A 13,578-nucleotide genomic window follows, 5' to 3' on the forward strand; every position below is an offset into this window, starting at 1 on the left:
ATGTTAGTTTAAGTCCAAATCAGCTTAACCTGCGTGACAACTGTGCTCCTCCTACAAAATCTGATTTGTTGTGGTCCTGACCTCAGTGATGTTTATTGTTTGATGGCTATTGCAGCAGCAAACTTGGGCCTCATTTTGTTTGTCAATGCACCCAATGACTGTGATGGTTTTATTGTATTCCCAATTATTTAGAATTATAATTGTTGCATTTGTGTGTAGGTTCTATCTGGTGTTTAGTCAATTGTAATGGTTTGTTATAGTCACCTGGTTATGATTGTTTGGTTTGTTTGCAGCAGATACAGAAGATTTATATGGTGACCACTCAAGAATCGTTCTTGAGAGGTCAAAGCGGGACAATGTAGAGAAATCTCTGGTCATTTTCCTATGACTTTACATTGCACCTCTTCATAGAACCTGGTCGTGGGTCTGCCCAGAGGTGACTTCTGTGTTCATGAGACTCTGTATCAAAGCCTCATGTAGAAACCTCCTATTGATGAGCCTTGGTACACGGAGACCTTGTATCAAAGCCTCATGGAGAAACGGTGCGTTGCCCTTGGTAGAATGTTCTGGCCCCTAAGGATAGAATGAGAGAGAAGAAAAATATCTTTTTGCTCGGAGGAGAACAAGATCTTCCCCCCCACCCACCCCACACTCCCTTAATCGATGGCCCTGTGGAATGAGCGAGGTGTGAATGAGCAAGGGGGGAAGGCAGCACCTCCAGGCAGCTGCACCCCTGGAGAGGGGCTGGGAGCCAGCCCCCAGGACAATAAAACCTGTCAGGTGGGCTCGTTAAAGAGGAGCAGAGACACTGACGGCCTCGGGGGTTAGAAGCCAGCCCCTTCCCTTGGAAACCCCCTCTGCAGCACTGGGACACCCCCAGAAGGAACCAGGACACAGACACAGATTTTGGAGCTGGTGCAGATTTGCATGAGAGGGAAGCTGCTATCAAGGTGAGGGGTCTTGCAGAGACCCCGGGTCTCGTCTTGTCAACGTGGAGCATCGATCCGGCTCCACCCCTCCCCCATCTAACGCACCTGCCAGTGCAGCGAGGGGGAGCTACTAATTGGTAACAACAACAAGATGGAGTGTGTGTGAGACTGTGTGTGAGTGTGCTTGTGTTTGTGAGTGTGTGAGTGAGTGTGTGTGTGAGTGCGCTTGTGTGTGAGTGTGTGTGCGCGTAAGTGTAATCTCTACATCGTATGATACAGTGTTAATTGACACCTGTATTACTCATAAATGTGGCGTTTTGCCTGTGCAGAACTTTAAGTCCAACACCCTGGTGAGAGCCCCCTGCACGGTGCTGCCCTGCCCCTCCCCCAGACCAGCCCCCAAGGCCCCTGCAGGCAGCAGCAGAATTTATGGGGGGTCCCAGCATCCTCCCTCGGCAGCCTTGGGGGAGGGGGGCAGGGTGAGCGTCGGGGTGGGGGGGTCTGTCCCTGCACAAAGCACTACGAAGGCCTGAATTCGGGCCAGGCACTGCAGGCCGGTGAGACCCCCCGGCCCCGTGGGGCTGTGGCTCTGCCAGCTGGCGTGGGGCACTGGGAGCACGGCCCCCGCCCAGCCCCGCGTCACGGCCGGGCAGCCGGGGCCGCGCCCAGTGGAGCGGAAGGAGCTGGCAGCGGGCGGGACAATGAGCCATTCACCGGGCCAGCTCCTTGGGTAGCTGCAATTAGGGCAGAAGCCAGGTGCTCTGCTCGGCGGCCGAGCCGCGACATGCCAGCCCTGAGCACAGACAAGAGCCCGTGTTTGCGGGGCGCCACCTGCCCCCCCAGACTCAGCCTGCCGGTGGCGCGTCTGGCACCCACAGGGGTGAGAGAGGCAGTGAGCCCAGCGCCTCGCCCACTCCCAGCCCCCCTGAGGGCCACTCTCCCCATTATACAACTGGGGAAACTGAGGAACCAAGCAAGCGAGGGACTTGCCCAAGGTCGGTCAGGGCCAGAGGCCTGGCTCCCAGCCCCCCTGCTCTAACCCACCCCTGAGCTGGGAAGAACCCAGGAGCCCTGGCTCCCAGCCCCGTCCCAGCTCTGACTGGCCCAGACTGTATCTCACACACCAAACCCCAGGCCCCACCCATGTTTCCCTTCCCCACTGCCCCTCCAGATGGGCCAACAGGTGTCATCTGGCTGGGGGGAAGGGCACAGACCCAGACGTAGCCTCACTGCCCCTGGAAGGGGGGACATGGGGACCACCCCCCGGGTTTGGCTGGTGCTGGCCCGTGGGCAGGAATGCACCCAGCAGATGCAGGCCCCTGCGGCTGGTCAGATGCTGCCAGGGGGGGTGGGGGGGCAGCACAGGAGAGGCCCCTCCCCCCGGAGTAAGCACCGGGGCCAGGGCAGGCCCCTGCAACCAGCCTGGCCCCCAAGGGCCCCCAAGGAAGAGCTCCCCACCCCCCACCTGCCAGACTGGGCAGGGCAGCTCAACCCCCCCCCCACTGACACCCCCAGACGATGAGACCAGCACCCCTACCCTGCATCCTCAGGAACAAACCAGGGCCACCTTGACACAGGAGACCATGCCAGGCATGTGGGGAGCCCAGGGCCAGGCTGCCAGGGGCTGCAGGTCAGGAGTGAGGGGCACCGGCAGAGCGGGGGGGGCTACGGGTCGGGAGTGGGGGGGGCACCGCAGGGGGGGGCTGCGGGTCGGGAGTGAGGGGCACCGGCAGAGCGGGGGGGGGGCTGCGGGAGGGGAGTGAGGGGCACCGGCAGAGCGGGGGGGGGGCTGCGGGGCGGGAGTGAGGGGCACCGGCAGAGCGGGGGGGGCTGCGGGTCGGGAGTGAGGGGCACCGGCAGAGCGGGGTGGGCTGCGGGTCGGGAGTGAGGGGCACCGGCAGAGCGGGGGGGGGGGCACCGCAGGGGGGGGGCTGCGGGTCGGGAGTGAGGGGCACCGGCAGAGCGGGGGGGGGGCTGCGGGTCGGGAGTGAGGGGCACCGGCAGAGCGGGGGGGGCTGCGGGTCGGGAGTGAGGGGCACCGGCAGAGCGGGGGGGGCTGCGGGTCGGGAGTGGGGGGGGCACCGCAGGGGGGGGGCTGCGGGTGGGGAGTGGGGGAGGGCACCGCAGAGCAGCGGGGGGGGCATCGCAGGAGGGGGCGGGGGGGCCGGGCCGCTGGGCTGCAGGACACGGCGCAGCCGCCAGGTGGCGCTGGGGCCCCAGGACGGACCCGGCGGTGGGGGCGGGGCGCTCGGCCCCAGGACGGACACGGGGACTACATCTCCCGGCATGCACCGCGCCAGCCGCTCGGCGCCCCGCCCCGCCCCGCTCGCTGCGGCCTGGGCGCGCGGGGCAGGCCGGGAGCTGTAGTTCCGCCCGTTGCCGTGGGGACAGGCCCCGCCCAACCCGGAAGTGGGTGGAGCGGTTCTAAGATGGCGTCTCCTCCTCAGGGGGGCCCGATGGCGATCGCCATGCGGCTGCGGAACCAGCTCCAGGCCGTCTACAAGATGGACCCGCTCCGCAACGAGGTGAGGCGCCGCGGCTCCCCCGCACCGGCCGGCCTCGGGCCACTGAGCTGCGCGCATGCGCGGGCGGAAGAGGGGCGCCCGCGCCTGAGTGGGCGAGGGAACGGGCCGCGCATGCGCACTGGTGACGGTGCGCACGTGCCCTGAAGGCTGTGCCTGGCGGTGCGAGGGCTGCCCGTGCGCATGCGTGAGCCTCGTGCCCCCGCTGCGGGGACTCCGAGTCCGCCCCCTAGGGCCCAGGCCCCGCCCCCAGCCGGGCTGGGGCAGAGTTAAGGTGATGTTGTCCGGGGAGGGACAGGCCAGTGTGCAGTGGGGGAGGTGGTAGCCCTGTCCTGCACCCCCCTCACCTTCCCGGGGCCCATCCACTCTCTGCCCCCCACAGTCCCCATGGGGTCCCCCACCTGCCAAGCTGGGGCAGCTCGGTGGGTACCCTGCACAGTTCCCTCTGCGGCTGGGCCCTGGCTCCCCGGGCACCTCCCTGGGCTGAGGAGCTAGGGGTGGAGAGCAGCTCTGCAGGCCGAGGTGGGGAGGGGCGGGGGGCAGGTCTAGGGCTCACAACCCCAGAGGTGCAGGTTCACGGACCGCTGCATTGGCCCCCCCAAGATGGCAGTGGCCCTGCGAGCTGGTCTGACCCCAGCCGGGCCCCCGGCCATGGGGCCTGGTGGCCAGGCTCTGCTAGGGGCTGTTGGTGCTGTGCCCGTGCCCAGCCCCAGGCAGAGCCTGGCCACCCTCCCGCTGGGCCCAGCCAGGGGTGCCTGCGTTCCTTGGGCACAGGGCGAGGACGTGGCGGGGCCCCCGAGCCGGCTCTGCCTGCAGGCTGCTCTCCCGGCACGCAGAGGTTCACGTGCCCGGAGCCCCACAGCCAAGCCCACCCACGGGCACCTGCCGTGATTCTGGCCCTCGTAACTGCAGCACCGTGAGCCACTTCGTGCCGGGGTCTGGCCCCCTTCTATCCCGGAGCCTGCAACACGCTGCACCTTGCGGGGAGTGTGGCACCAGCCCCCCCGGAGTGCAGTCCCTGCGTGGCCCTGCCCCTGCACAGGCTGCTGGTGGGGGACGCCCCAGCCCCGGGCCATCCCCTGCCGGGCAGGAGGGCCCCTCGTTTGCCAGCCCATGGGGCGGGGTGGCTGCACAGAGGCACTGGCCTCTCTGGGCCCCTGAGGGATGGGAGCTGACAGCCACCTGGCTTCCCCGCCTCTGTCTGGGCTGGGAAGTAGTGGTGGGGTGTGGGATTGAGCAGGCAGGAGGGGACACCCCAGGGTTGAGGGGCACCAGTACAGCTGTGGGGTGGAGGGGACCCCAGCGCGGGATCGCAGGGGCTGCAGGTCGGGAGTGAGGGGCACCAGCAGAGCTGTGGGGGGAGGGGACCCCAGCGCGGGATCGCAGGGGCTGCGGGTCGGGAGTGAGGGGCCCAGCAGAGCTGTGGGGGGAGGGGACCCCGGTGTGGGAGCACAGGGGCTGCGGGTCGGGAGTGAGGGGCCCAGCAGAGCTGGGGGAGAGGGGACCCCGGTGTGGGATCACAGGGGCTGTGGGTCGGGAGTGAGGGGCCCAGCAGAGCTGGGGGAGAGGGGACCCCGGTGTGGGATCGCAGGGGCTGCGGGTTGGGAGTGAGGGGTCCCAGCAGAGCTGTGGGGGGAGGGGACCCCGGTGTGGGAGCACAGGGGCTGCGGGTCGGGAGTGAGAGGCCCAGCAGAGCTGTGGGGGGAGGGGACCCCGGTGTGGGAGCACAGGGGCTGCGGGTCGGGAGTGAGGGGCACCAGCAGAGCTGGGGGAGAGGGGACCCCGGTGGGGGATCACAGGGGCTGCGGGTCGGGAGTGAGGGGCCCCAGCGGAGCTGTGGGGGGAGGGGACCCGGTGTGGGATCGCAGGGGCTGCGGGTCAGGAGTGAGGGGCCCCAGGAGAGCTGTGGGGGGAGGGGACCCCAGCGCGGGATCACAGGGGCTGCGGGTCGGGAGTGAGGGGCACCAGCAGAGCTGTGGGGGGAGGGGACCCCAGCGCGGGATCACAGGGGCTGCGGGTCGGGAGTGAGGGGCCCAGCAGAGCTGTGGGGGGAGGGGACCCCGGTGTGGGATCGCAGGGGCTGCGGGTCGGGAGTGAGGGGCCCCAGCAGAGCTGTGGGGGGAGGGGACCCCAGCGCGGGATCACAGGGGCTGCGGGTCGGGAGTGAGGGGCACCAGCAGAGCTGTAGGGGGAGGGGACCCCGGCGTGGGATCGCAGGGGCTGCGGGTCGGGAGTGAGGGGCCCAGCAGAGCTGTGGGGGGAGGGGACCCCAGCGCGGGATCGCAGGGGCTGCGGGTCGGGAGTGAGGGGCCCAGCAGAGCTGTGGGGGGAGGGGACCCCGGTGTGGGAGCACAGGGGCTGCGGGTCGGGAGTGAGGGGCCCCAGCAGAGCTGGGGGAGAGGGGACCCCGGTGTGGGATCACAGGGGCTGCGGGTCGGGAGTGAGGGGCCCCAGCAGAGCTGTGGGGGGAGGGGACCCCAGCGCGGGATCACAGGGGCTGCGGGTCGGGAGTGAGGGGCACCAGCAGAGCTGTGGGGGGAGGGGACCCCAGCGCGGGATCACAGGGGCTGCGGGTCGGGAGTGAGGGGCCCCAGCAGAGCTGTGGGGGGAGGGGACCCCAGCGCGGGATCGCAGGGGCTGCGGGTCGGGAGTGAGGGGCACCAGCAGAGCTGTGGGGGGAGGGGACCCCAGCGCGGGATCGCAGGGGCTGCGGGTCGGGAGTGAGGGGCCCCGCTGACACGTGCCTCGTCTGGCAGGAGGAGGTGAAGGTGAAGATGAAGGAGCTGAACGAGCACATCGTGTGCTGCCTCTGCGCCGGGTACTTCATCGACGCCACCACCATCACGGAGTGTCTGCACACCTGTGAGTGCGGGGGCCAGGCTGGCTGGGGGGCAGCAGGGCACAGCCCCCCCCCCCCCGGGCTGGTTCACGGCAGCGGGGGTAGCAGGCTCCTGCAGCTGAGGGCGGGGGGACGGCGTCTGTCTGTGGGGCCGGGCTCCCAGTGGCTCCGCTGCTCAGTCTGGCCCGGCTTGGCCCTGCCCTCCCTGGCCCAGGGGCTGCATTGTGGAGCCGGGCAAGGGGAGCCGGGCCCCGCTGCTGGGCCGGTGTCCGCCCCCGGGAGTCAGCAGCCCCCTATGCCTGTGAAGGAGCCAGTCGGGCCGGGCCGGGGGGCAGAGGGAGCTGGCCGAGGGGAGACGCTGCCCTGTGTAGGGGGAGCGGGATGGGGGGCTGGTCAGGCCCCTGCCTCGGCCTCCCCCCCCCACCCCTGCGCTCTCAGGGGTTGCCTGCTGCAGTGAGCCGGGCCAGCAGGTGGCAGCATCGCACCGCCCTGCGTGGGGTGGGGATGGCCCTGGGGGGCACCGGTCCTGAGCTGTGGGGAGCTCAGGGCGACCCTGGGGAGGGGGATCAGCGCCGCGGCGGGAGCCAACCCAGCCCCCAGGACCTGCAGGAGGAGGCTCCCTGGGGTGGGTCAGCCCCCGCCGGGGCAGGGGCAGGGGCTGCTGGCTGAAGCCGGCTGTGGGGTGGATGGGCCCAGCGTGGGGAGCCGGGCCCCCCCGTCCTGTGCTGTGCAGCGCTGCGCTGCCTCCTGGCTACGGCGGGAGGGGCCAGGCCAGGCCGGGGCCCCTGGCTCTGGCGGGAGGGGGCTGGGCTGGTCCCTAGGGCAGGGCCAGGCCGGGTGCTGCAGCCCCTGGCTCTGGCGGGAGGGAGGGGGCCCCCGGCTCTGGCGGGAGGGAGGGGGCCCCCGGCTCTGGCGGGAGGGAGGGGGCCCCTGGCTCTGGCGGGAGGGAGGGGGCCCCCGGCTCTGGCGGGAGGGAGGGGGCGCCTGGCTCTGACCCCCCCGCCCCGCAGTCTGCAAGAGCTGCATCGTGAAGTACCTGCAGAGCAGCAAGTACTGCCCCATGTGCAACACCAAGATCCACGAGACGCAGCCGCTGCTCAACCTCAAGCTGGACCGCGTCATGCAGGACGTCGTCTACAAGCTGGTGCCCGGCCTGCAGGAGAGTGAGTGGGGGGCTCTGCTGGGGGGGGGCTCGGCTGTGGGTATCGGGGGGCAGCATGCGCCCCACCTGCAGCCCCTGCGTAGGGAGCCATCGGCACAAGGGGCCGGGCCCGTCGATGGCTCCACGCCGCAGCGCCCAGCCCCCTGCCCGGCCAGCGGCTCCTTGACCCCAGAGCGCACAGCCTGGGCCGGGCCCTGCCGGGGGGTAGCTGGCGCCCTGCGGGGTGGGTGGCAGAGGCCCCGTGTGTGGGGGGGGAGATGGGGGGCCCCGTGGGGGGCCCTATGAAAGGGAGTGGGGACCCCATGTGTGTGGGGGGGGAGGCGGGGGGCCCTGGGAGAGGAAGTGGGGGCCCTGCGGGGGAGCTGGGGGCCCCGTGTGGGGGGGGCTGGAGGCAGGGGGCCGAGGGGGGCTGGGGCCCCGTGGGGGGGGGCTGGAGGCAGGGGGCGAGGGGGGCGGGGGGCCCCGTGGGGGGGGGGCGGGAGGCAGGGGGCGAGGGGGGAGGGGGGCCCCGTGGGGGGAGACTGGAGGCAGGGGGCCGCTTGGGGGGCTGGGGGCCCCGTGGGGGGGGGCTGGAGGCAGGGGGCCGCTTGGGGGGGCTGGGGGCAGGGGGCCCTGCGGGGGCGCTGGGGGCCCCGTGTGGGGGGGGCTGGAGGCAGGGGCCGAGGGGGGCTGGGGCCCCGTGTGGGGGGGCTGGAGGCAGGGGGCCGAGGGGGGCTGGGGCCCCGTGGGGGGGGTCTGGAGGCAGGGGGCCGAGGGGGCCCGGGGCCCCGGGGGGGCCGGCGGGGGTGAAGCCGGCCGGGCGCTGAGCGCTGTCCCTCCCCCCGCAGGCGAGGAGAAGCGGATCCGCGAGTTCTACCAGTCGCGGGGCCTCGACCGAGTGACCCAGCCCAGCAGTGAGGGTGCGAAGCTCCCAGCCCGTGCCTGGCTGGGGGGGGCTCTGAGCCCTGTGCTGGGGGGGGACAGGGGTGGCAGGGGGAGGGGGCTCTGGAGCTGGGGGATGGAGCGGTGGGGGAGGGGGCTCTGTGGAGCTGGGGGGGTGGGATGGGGCAGTGGGGGAGGGGCTCTGTGGAGTTGGGGGGTGGGACGGAGCGGCAGGGGAGGGGGCTTTGGGGGCTGGGGGCGGGACAGGTGGTGGGGAAGGGGGGGGGGGGGGGGGCAGGACGTGCCTCTGTGGAGCTGGAGCTGGAGGGGGTGGGATGGGGCAGCAGGGGAGGGGGCTCTGGGGGCTGGCGTGGGCAGGACGGGGTGGTGGGCGAGGGGGCTCTGGGGGAGGGGCTCGGGGGGCTGGGGCTGTGGGGCAGGCTGTAGCTGCCTCTCCCTGGGGTGTCCATCCTGCCCCACTCTGAGCTGTGTGCTGGGCTGGGCTCCTGCCCTGTGGGCCCCGGGTGCTGGCTGGGGGGCCGGGCCCGTGGCTCTCACTGCCCCCCCCCCGGGTGCTGGCTGGGGGGCCGGGCCGTGGCTCTCACTGCCCTGCGTCTTCCCCAGATCCCGTGGTCGACACGATGGGTTTGCCCTACAGCAGCTTTGACCACTCCCGGGCCCACTACTATCGCTACGACGAGCACGTCTCCCTGTGCCTGGAGCGGCAGAGGTCAGTGGAGCGGTGCCCGCGGGGGGGGGGGCGGGGGGGCTCTCGACGTGCCTGGAGCGGCAGAGGTCAGTGGGGCGGTGCCCGCGGGGGAGGGGGCGGGGGGGCTCTCGACGTGCCTGGAGCGGCAGAGGTCAGTGGGGCGGTGCCCGCGGGGGAGGGGGCGGGGGGGCTCTCGACGTGCCTGGAGCGGCAGAGGTCAGTGGGGCGGTGCCCGCGGGGGGGCTCTCGACGTGCCTGGAGCGGCAGAGGTCAGTGGGGCGGTGCCCGCAGGGGGGGGCGGGGGGGCTCGAGACGTGACGGGAGCCGCAGAGGACAGTGGGGCGGAGCCCGCGGGGGGGGGCGGGGGGGAACTCGACGTGCCTGGAGCGGCAGAGGTCAGTGGGGCGGTGCCCGCCGGGGGGGGCGGGGGGCTCTCGACGTGCCTGGAGCGGCAGAGGTCAGTGGGGCGGTGCCCGCGGGGGGGGGGGGGGGGGATCGATGCTGATCCGCAGCCCTGGCTTCCCTCCCCGTGCCCCCAGCGCCTGCCCTGAGCCCCGCCGCGCACCCCAGCCGGGCAGCCGGTGCTGGGGTGTAACCGGCCCCAGCTGCTCAGGGCAGGGAGCGCGGGCGAGTCCTGGCTCCCTTGGGGAGGCTGAGTGGGGTTTCCGAGTGCGACTTTGGCCAGCGTCTCTCTGGGGAGGGGCCGCAGCACCGAGAGGAACGGCCCTGTGGAGCTCCGGGTCGGGGAGGCCGAGCGGGCAGCAGCAGCCCTGCACCCCGTCGTACGCGCTGGAGCAGTGGGGCGAGGGCACAGCGCCCCCGGCTAGCTACCAGCTCTGCCCATCCCGAAGCCCCAGCTCCGCTCTGCCCGGCCCATGGAGCCCGCCCCGGTGGCCCCAAGGTCGGGGAGGGGGACGTGCTGAGGGTGATCTGGGCACAAGGCCCCCGGTGACAGGCCGTCTGGACCGGCGGCTGAGCGGCTGGCCCTGAGCGCCCAGCGCCGCGCTGCGGCCGGAAGGCGACTGCCGCCCTGGGCTGTGTACAGGGGGCTGGTGAGCCGGAGCCCAGGGGGCTTTTCCGGGGTGGCTGCTGCTGCGGGGATCCTGCGTCGGGCTCTGGTGCCCGCAGCCCACGAGGGCCCACGAGAAGTTGGAGGGGCGGAGAAGAACCCCGGGACGATGGAAGGGATCGAACCGGAGCCGCAGGGAGCCCGGGGGGGTTACAGAGAAGGGTCCCCGTCTGGGGGGGGACACGCCAGCGGGCCGGGGGCTGGGCGCGGGGGCTGGCCATGTTCAGACGGGACGTGACGCGCACACGCGGGCCGGGGGTCAGGGCTGGTGGGGCTCGAAGACGCGGCTCCCGTTGCAGGGGGGCTGCTCTGTGCTCCCCGGGGCAGACGAGGGGAGCGCGGGGGGGCGGCGGCGAGGGGCTCCGGGCGGTGCCCATGCTGCACCCTCCCTGCCAGCGCCCCAGGGCTGGGCTCCCCTCCCGCGGCCGGGCGGGCCAGCAGGCCCAGCTCTCATGGGCCGTCCCCGCTTGTCTCTCCCCAGCTCCAGCAAAGAGAAGAACAAGGCCGGTTTGCAGGTAAGGCCCGGGCAGGGGGTGACCAGGCTGTGCCGCCAGCAGGGTGCAGCTCCCCGCCCGGCTGACATGGCGCCGCCTGCTGCCAGCTGAGGGCACCGGGGGCTCTGGGGCCGCAGGCTGGTGTTTCCTGGGGTGCTCAGCGGTCTGGGGGCAGGCGGGTAGGACCATGGGGGGGAGGGGGGCCTCCTCCCAGCCGGTGGCCTCGTTCCCCTGCTGTGCGGCTCCCCCGCGGGGACTGGGTCCTGGCTCGCTAGCTCGGGGGGCTGGAGGCAGTGGCTAGGCCCCTTGCCAGGGGTGGGGGGAGGGCAGCCTGGGTGGCTCCTTCCACTGATGCCTCCTGTGCCCCCCATCGGCCCCACAGCCCTGGGCTGGGCACCAGTGTGTTCCCCGAGCCCTGCTGGGCCCATGCCAGGGATGCCCCCTGCACCTGTGCCCGCCCAGCGCCCTGCCCAGCAAACGCTGCACCTGGGTAGGGACGGGGAGGGTGGCCCGGGGGAGCCCTGGGGGGCGGGCTGGGGGTCTCCAAGGGGCGTGTTGGCCGGGTGCTCGGTTTGTCCCAGACCTGGTGCAGCCCTGCGCTGCCCCCTCACTCGCGCTCTCCCTTGCAGCAGAAGTACGTGCGCTGCTCGGTGCGGGCCCAGGTGCGCCACCTGCGCAGGGTCCTGTGTCACCGCCTGGGGCTGGCGCTGCAGCACGTGAGTGAGCCACGCGGGCGGGGGGGGGGCGGGCCGGGTGCTGGGGGGGGCCGGGCCCCGCGGGCGGGGGGTGTCGGGACGGGCCCCGCGGGGCTGGGGGGGTGTCGGGCCGGGCGCTGGGGGGGCCGGGCCCCGCGGGCGGGGGGTGTCGGGCCGGGCCCCACGGGCTGGGGGGGGTCTCGGGCCGGGCGCCGGGTGGGGGGTTGGGCCGGGCCAGGCCCCGCGGGGCTGGGGGGGGTCTCGGGCCGGGAGGGGGGGTGGGCCGGGCGCCGCGGGGCCCGGGCGGGGGGGGGGGGTCGGGCCGGGCAGCAGGGGGGGTTGGGCCGGGCCGGGCCCCGCAGGGCTGGGGCTGGGGGGGGGTCTCGGGCTGGGCACCAGGGGGGGTTGGGCCGGGCCGGGCCCCGCGGGGCTGGGGCTGGGGGGGTGTCTCGGGCGGGCCGGGCGCTGGGGGGGGGGGGTTGGGCCAGGCCAGGCCCCGCGGGGCTGGGGGGGGTCTCGGGCCGGGTGGGGGGTTGGGCCGGGCCGGGCACCGCGGGGCTGGGGGGGTGTCTCGGGCCGGGCGCCGGGGGGGTTGGGCCGGGCCGGGCACCGCAGGGCTGGGGCGGGGGGGGGGTCGTGGGCCGGGCGCCGGGGGGGGGCTAGCGGGGGGGGGGACAGGGGCCGGGCGCCGGGCCGGGCACCGCAGGGCTGGGAGGGGGTCTCGGGCGGGCCGGGCGCCGGGGGGGGGTTGGGCCGGGCCCCGCGGGGCTGGGAGGGTCTCGGGGCCGGGCGCCGGGGGGGGTCTCGGGCCGGGCGCCGGGGGGTCTCGGGCCGGGCACTTGGTGATGCAGCGTCCCCGTGGCAGGTGCAGATCCTGTACGGCAGCGAGGTGCTCCCGGATCACATGACCATGAAGCAGCTGTGGCTGTCCCGCTGGTTCGGCAGGGTGGGTGCGGGGCCTCTTCCCCGGCACGCAGCCGGTGCCCAGCCCGGCCTGGCACTGCCCGTTTCTCACCCCCGCTGAGCGCCGGGGCGGCGGCTGCTTCCCAGGGCTGGGCACTGCTCCCTCGCTGGGGGGTCGGGGGGGCTACGCTGGCAGGCAGCGGGGGGTGGGGTGCACTGGGGAGTGGGGGGTCGGGGGGCTACGCTGGCAGGCAGTGGAGGGGTGCACTGGGGGGGTGGGGCTACACTGGCAGGCAGCGGGGGGTGGGGTGCACTGGGGAGTGGGGGGTCGGGGGGCTACGCTGGCAGGCAGTGGAGGGGTGCACTGGGGGGGTGGGGCTACACTGGCAGGCAGCGGGGGGGTGCACTGGGAGGGTTGGAGGGGGCCATGCTGGCAGGCAGCGGGGGATGGGATGGAGTGGGGGGTCGGGGGGCTACGCTGGCAGGCAGCGGGGGATGGGGGGGTCGGAGGGGCTACGAGGGTCCCGCTGCCCCTCCCGCTCTCACAGCCCCTCTCTTGCCTTGCAGCCGGCGCCCCTGCTCCTGCATTACAGCGTGAAGGAGAAGAGGAGGTAGGGGGATGGGCAGAGGCTGCCAGGCCCAGAGACCCCCGCACCCTGCAGCTCCCCCCGACCCCCTAACTTAAACCCTCCTGCCCCAGCCGAGTCTATTTTTTGAATAAAACTGTTGAAAATCCCTGGCCGGTTGGCCCGTGTGTGGCACCAGGGGGAGGTGGGCAGGGGAGCGCCAGGCAGTGCCCACGGGAGGGAACAAACAGCCCCCCCGCGGCAGTACCCAGCCCCCCTTCCCACACAGCCGCGCCCGCGCCTTGCAGGGCGCTGGGGGCCGCATGCGGGAGTGCCAGGGCGGGGGGCACGGGCGGGAGGGAGCCCCGTGGAGACCTTTACCCAGCGCCAGTTGCTGTGCTGAGCTGACTAGATTAATCACCGTCACCCCCCTCCCCCCCCCAAGAGGCGAGGGGGAAATCATGGGCCTGGGGCCGTGGGGCCGCAGATAATGGGCTGATAGTCCTGGACCCTGCGATTCCTGGGGGGCCCCCTGGCCGGCTTCACCGCACTCGGCCAGTTCGCCACGATTGTGGGCACGGTACCGCACCTGGCAGGGGCGCCCCCTGAATTCCTCTGGCTGGGGGGTGGGCGCAGGGAGCTGGGCTGCTCCCGCCCGCGGAGGGGGGGCCCTTGCCGCTGGGCCCCCGCCCCGAGAGGCGTGTTGAGCTGCGCTCAGCCGGCTGCCAGGCTGCAAACACGACGCGGGCGGCTGGTGTCTCCTAATCCAACAGGTGCCCTGAGCTGGCCCTGGCCCGGCGCCCGGCCCTGGGGAGAAGAACGGACTCCT

General features: G+C 72.7%; 1 protein-coding gene across 2 annotated transcripts; it reads left to right on the top strand.

The window, feature by feature from the left end:
- Positions 1 to 3,318: 3,318 nt before the first annotated feature.
- PCGF1 (polycomb group ring finger 1) lies at positions 3,319 to 12,914 on the top strand. 2 transcript variants are annotated; one of them, XM_045018991.1, is made up of 9 exons: positions 3,319 to 3,454; positions 6,208 to 6,313; positions 7,301 to 7,453; positions 8,280 to 8,351; positions 8,938 to 9,043; positions 10,573 to 10,606; positions 11,215 to 11,301; positions 12,146 to 12,226; positions 12,751 to 12,914. In XM_045018991.1, the coding sequence occupies exons 1-9, from the start codon at positions 3,359 to 3,361 to the stop codon at positions 12,796 to 12,798; spliced, it is 783 nt and encodes a 260-aa protein (XP_044874926.1). In that variant the 5' UTR covers positions 3,319 to 3,358; the 3' UTR covers positions 12,799 to 12,914. The 2 variants fall into 2 exon arrangements, with proteins under 2 accessions (XP_044874926.1, XP_044874927.1); XM_045018992.1 differs by having other exon boundaries at positions 12,152 to 12,226.
- The last annotated feature ends 664 nt before the right edge of the window (positions 12,915 to 13,578 follow it).

Source organism: Mauremys mutica, chromosome 5, assembly GCF_020497125.1.
Source record: "Mauremys mutica isolate MM-2020 ecotype Southern chromosome 5, ASM2049712v1, whole genome shotgun sequence".
NCBI classification, from domain to species: Eukaryota; Metazoa; Chordata; order Testudines; family Geoemydidae; genus Mauremys; species Mauremys mutica.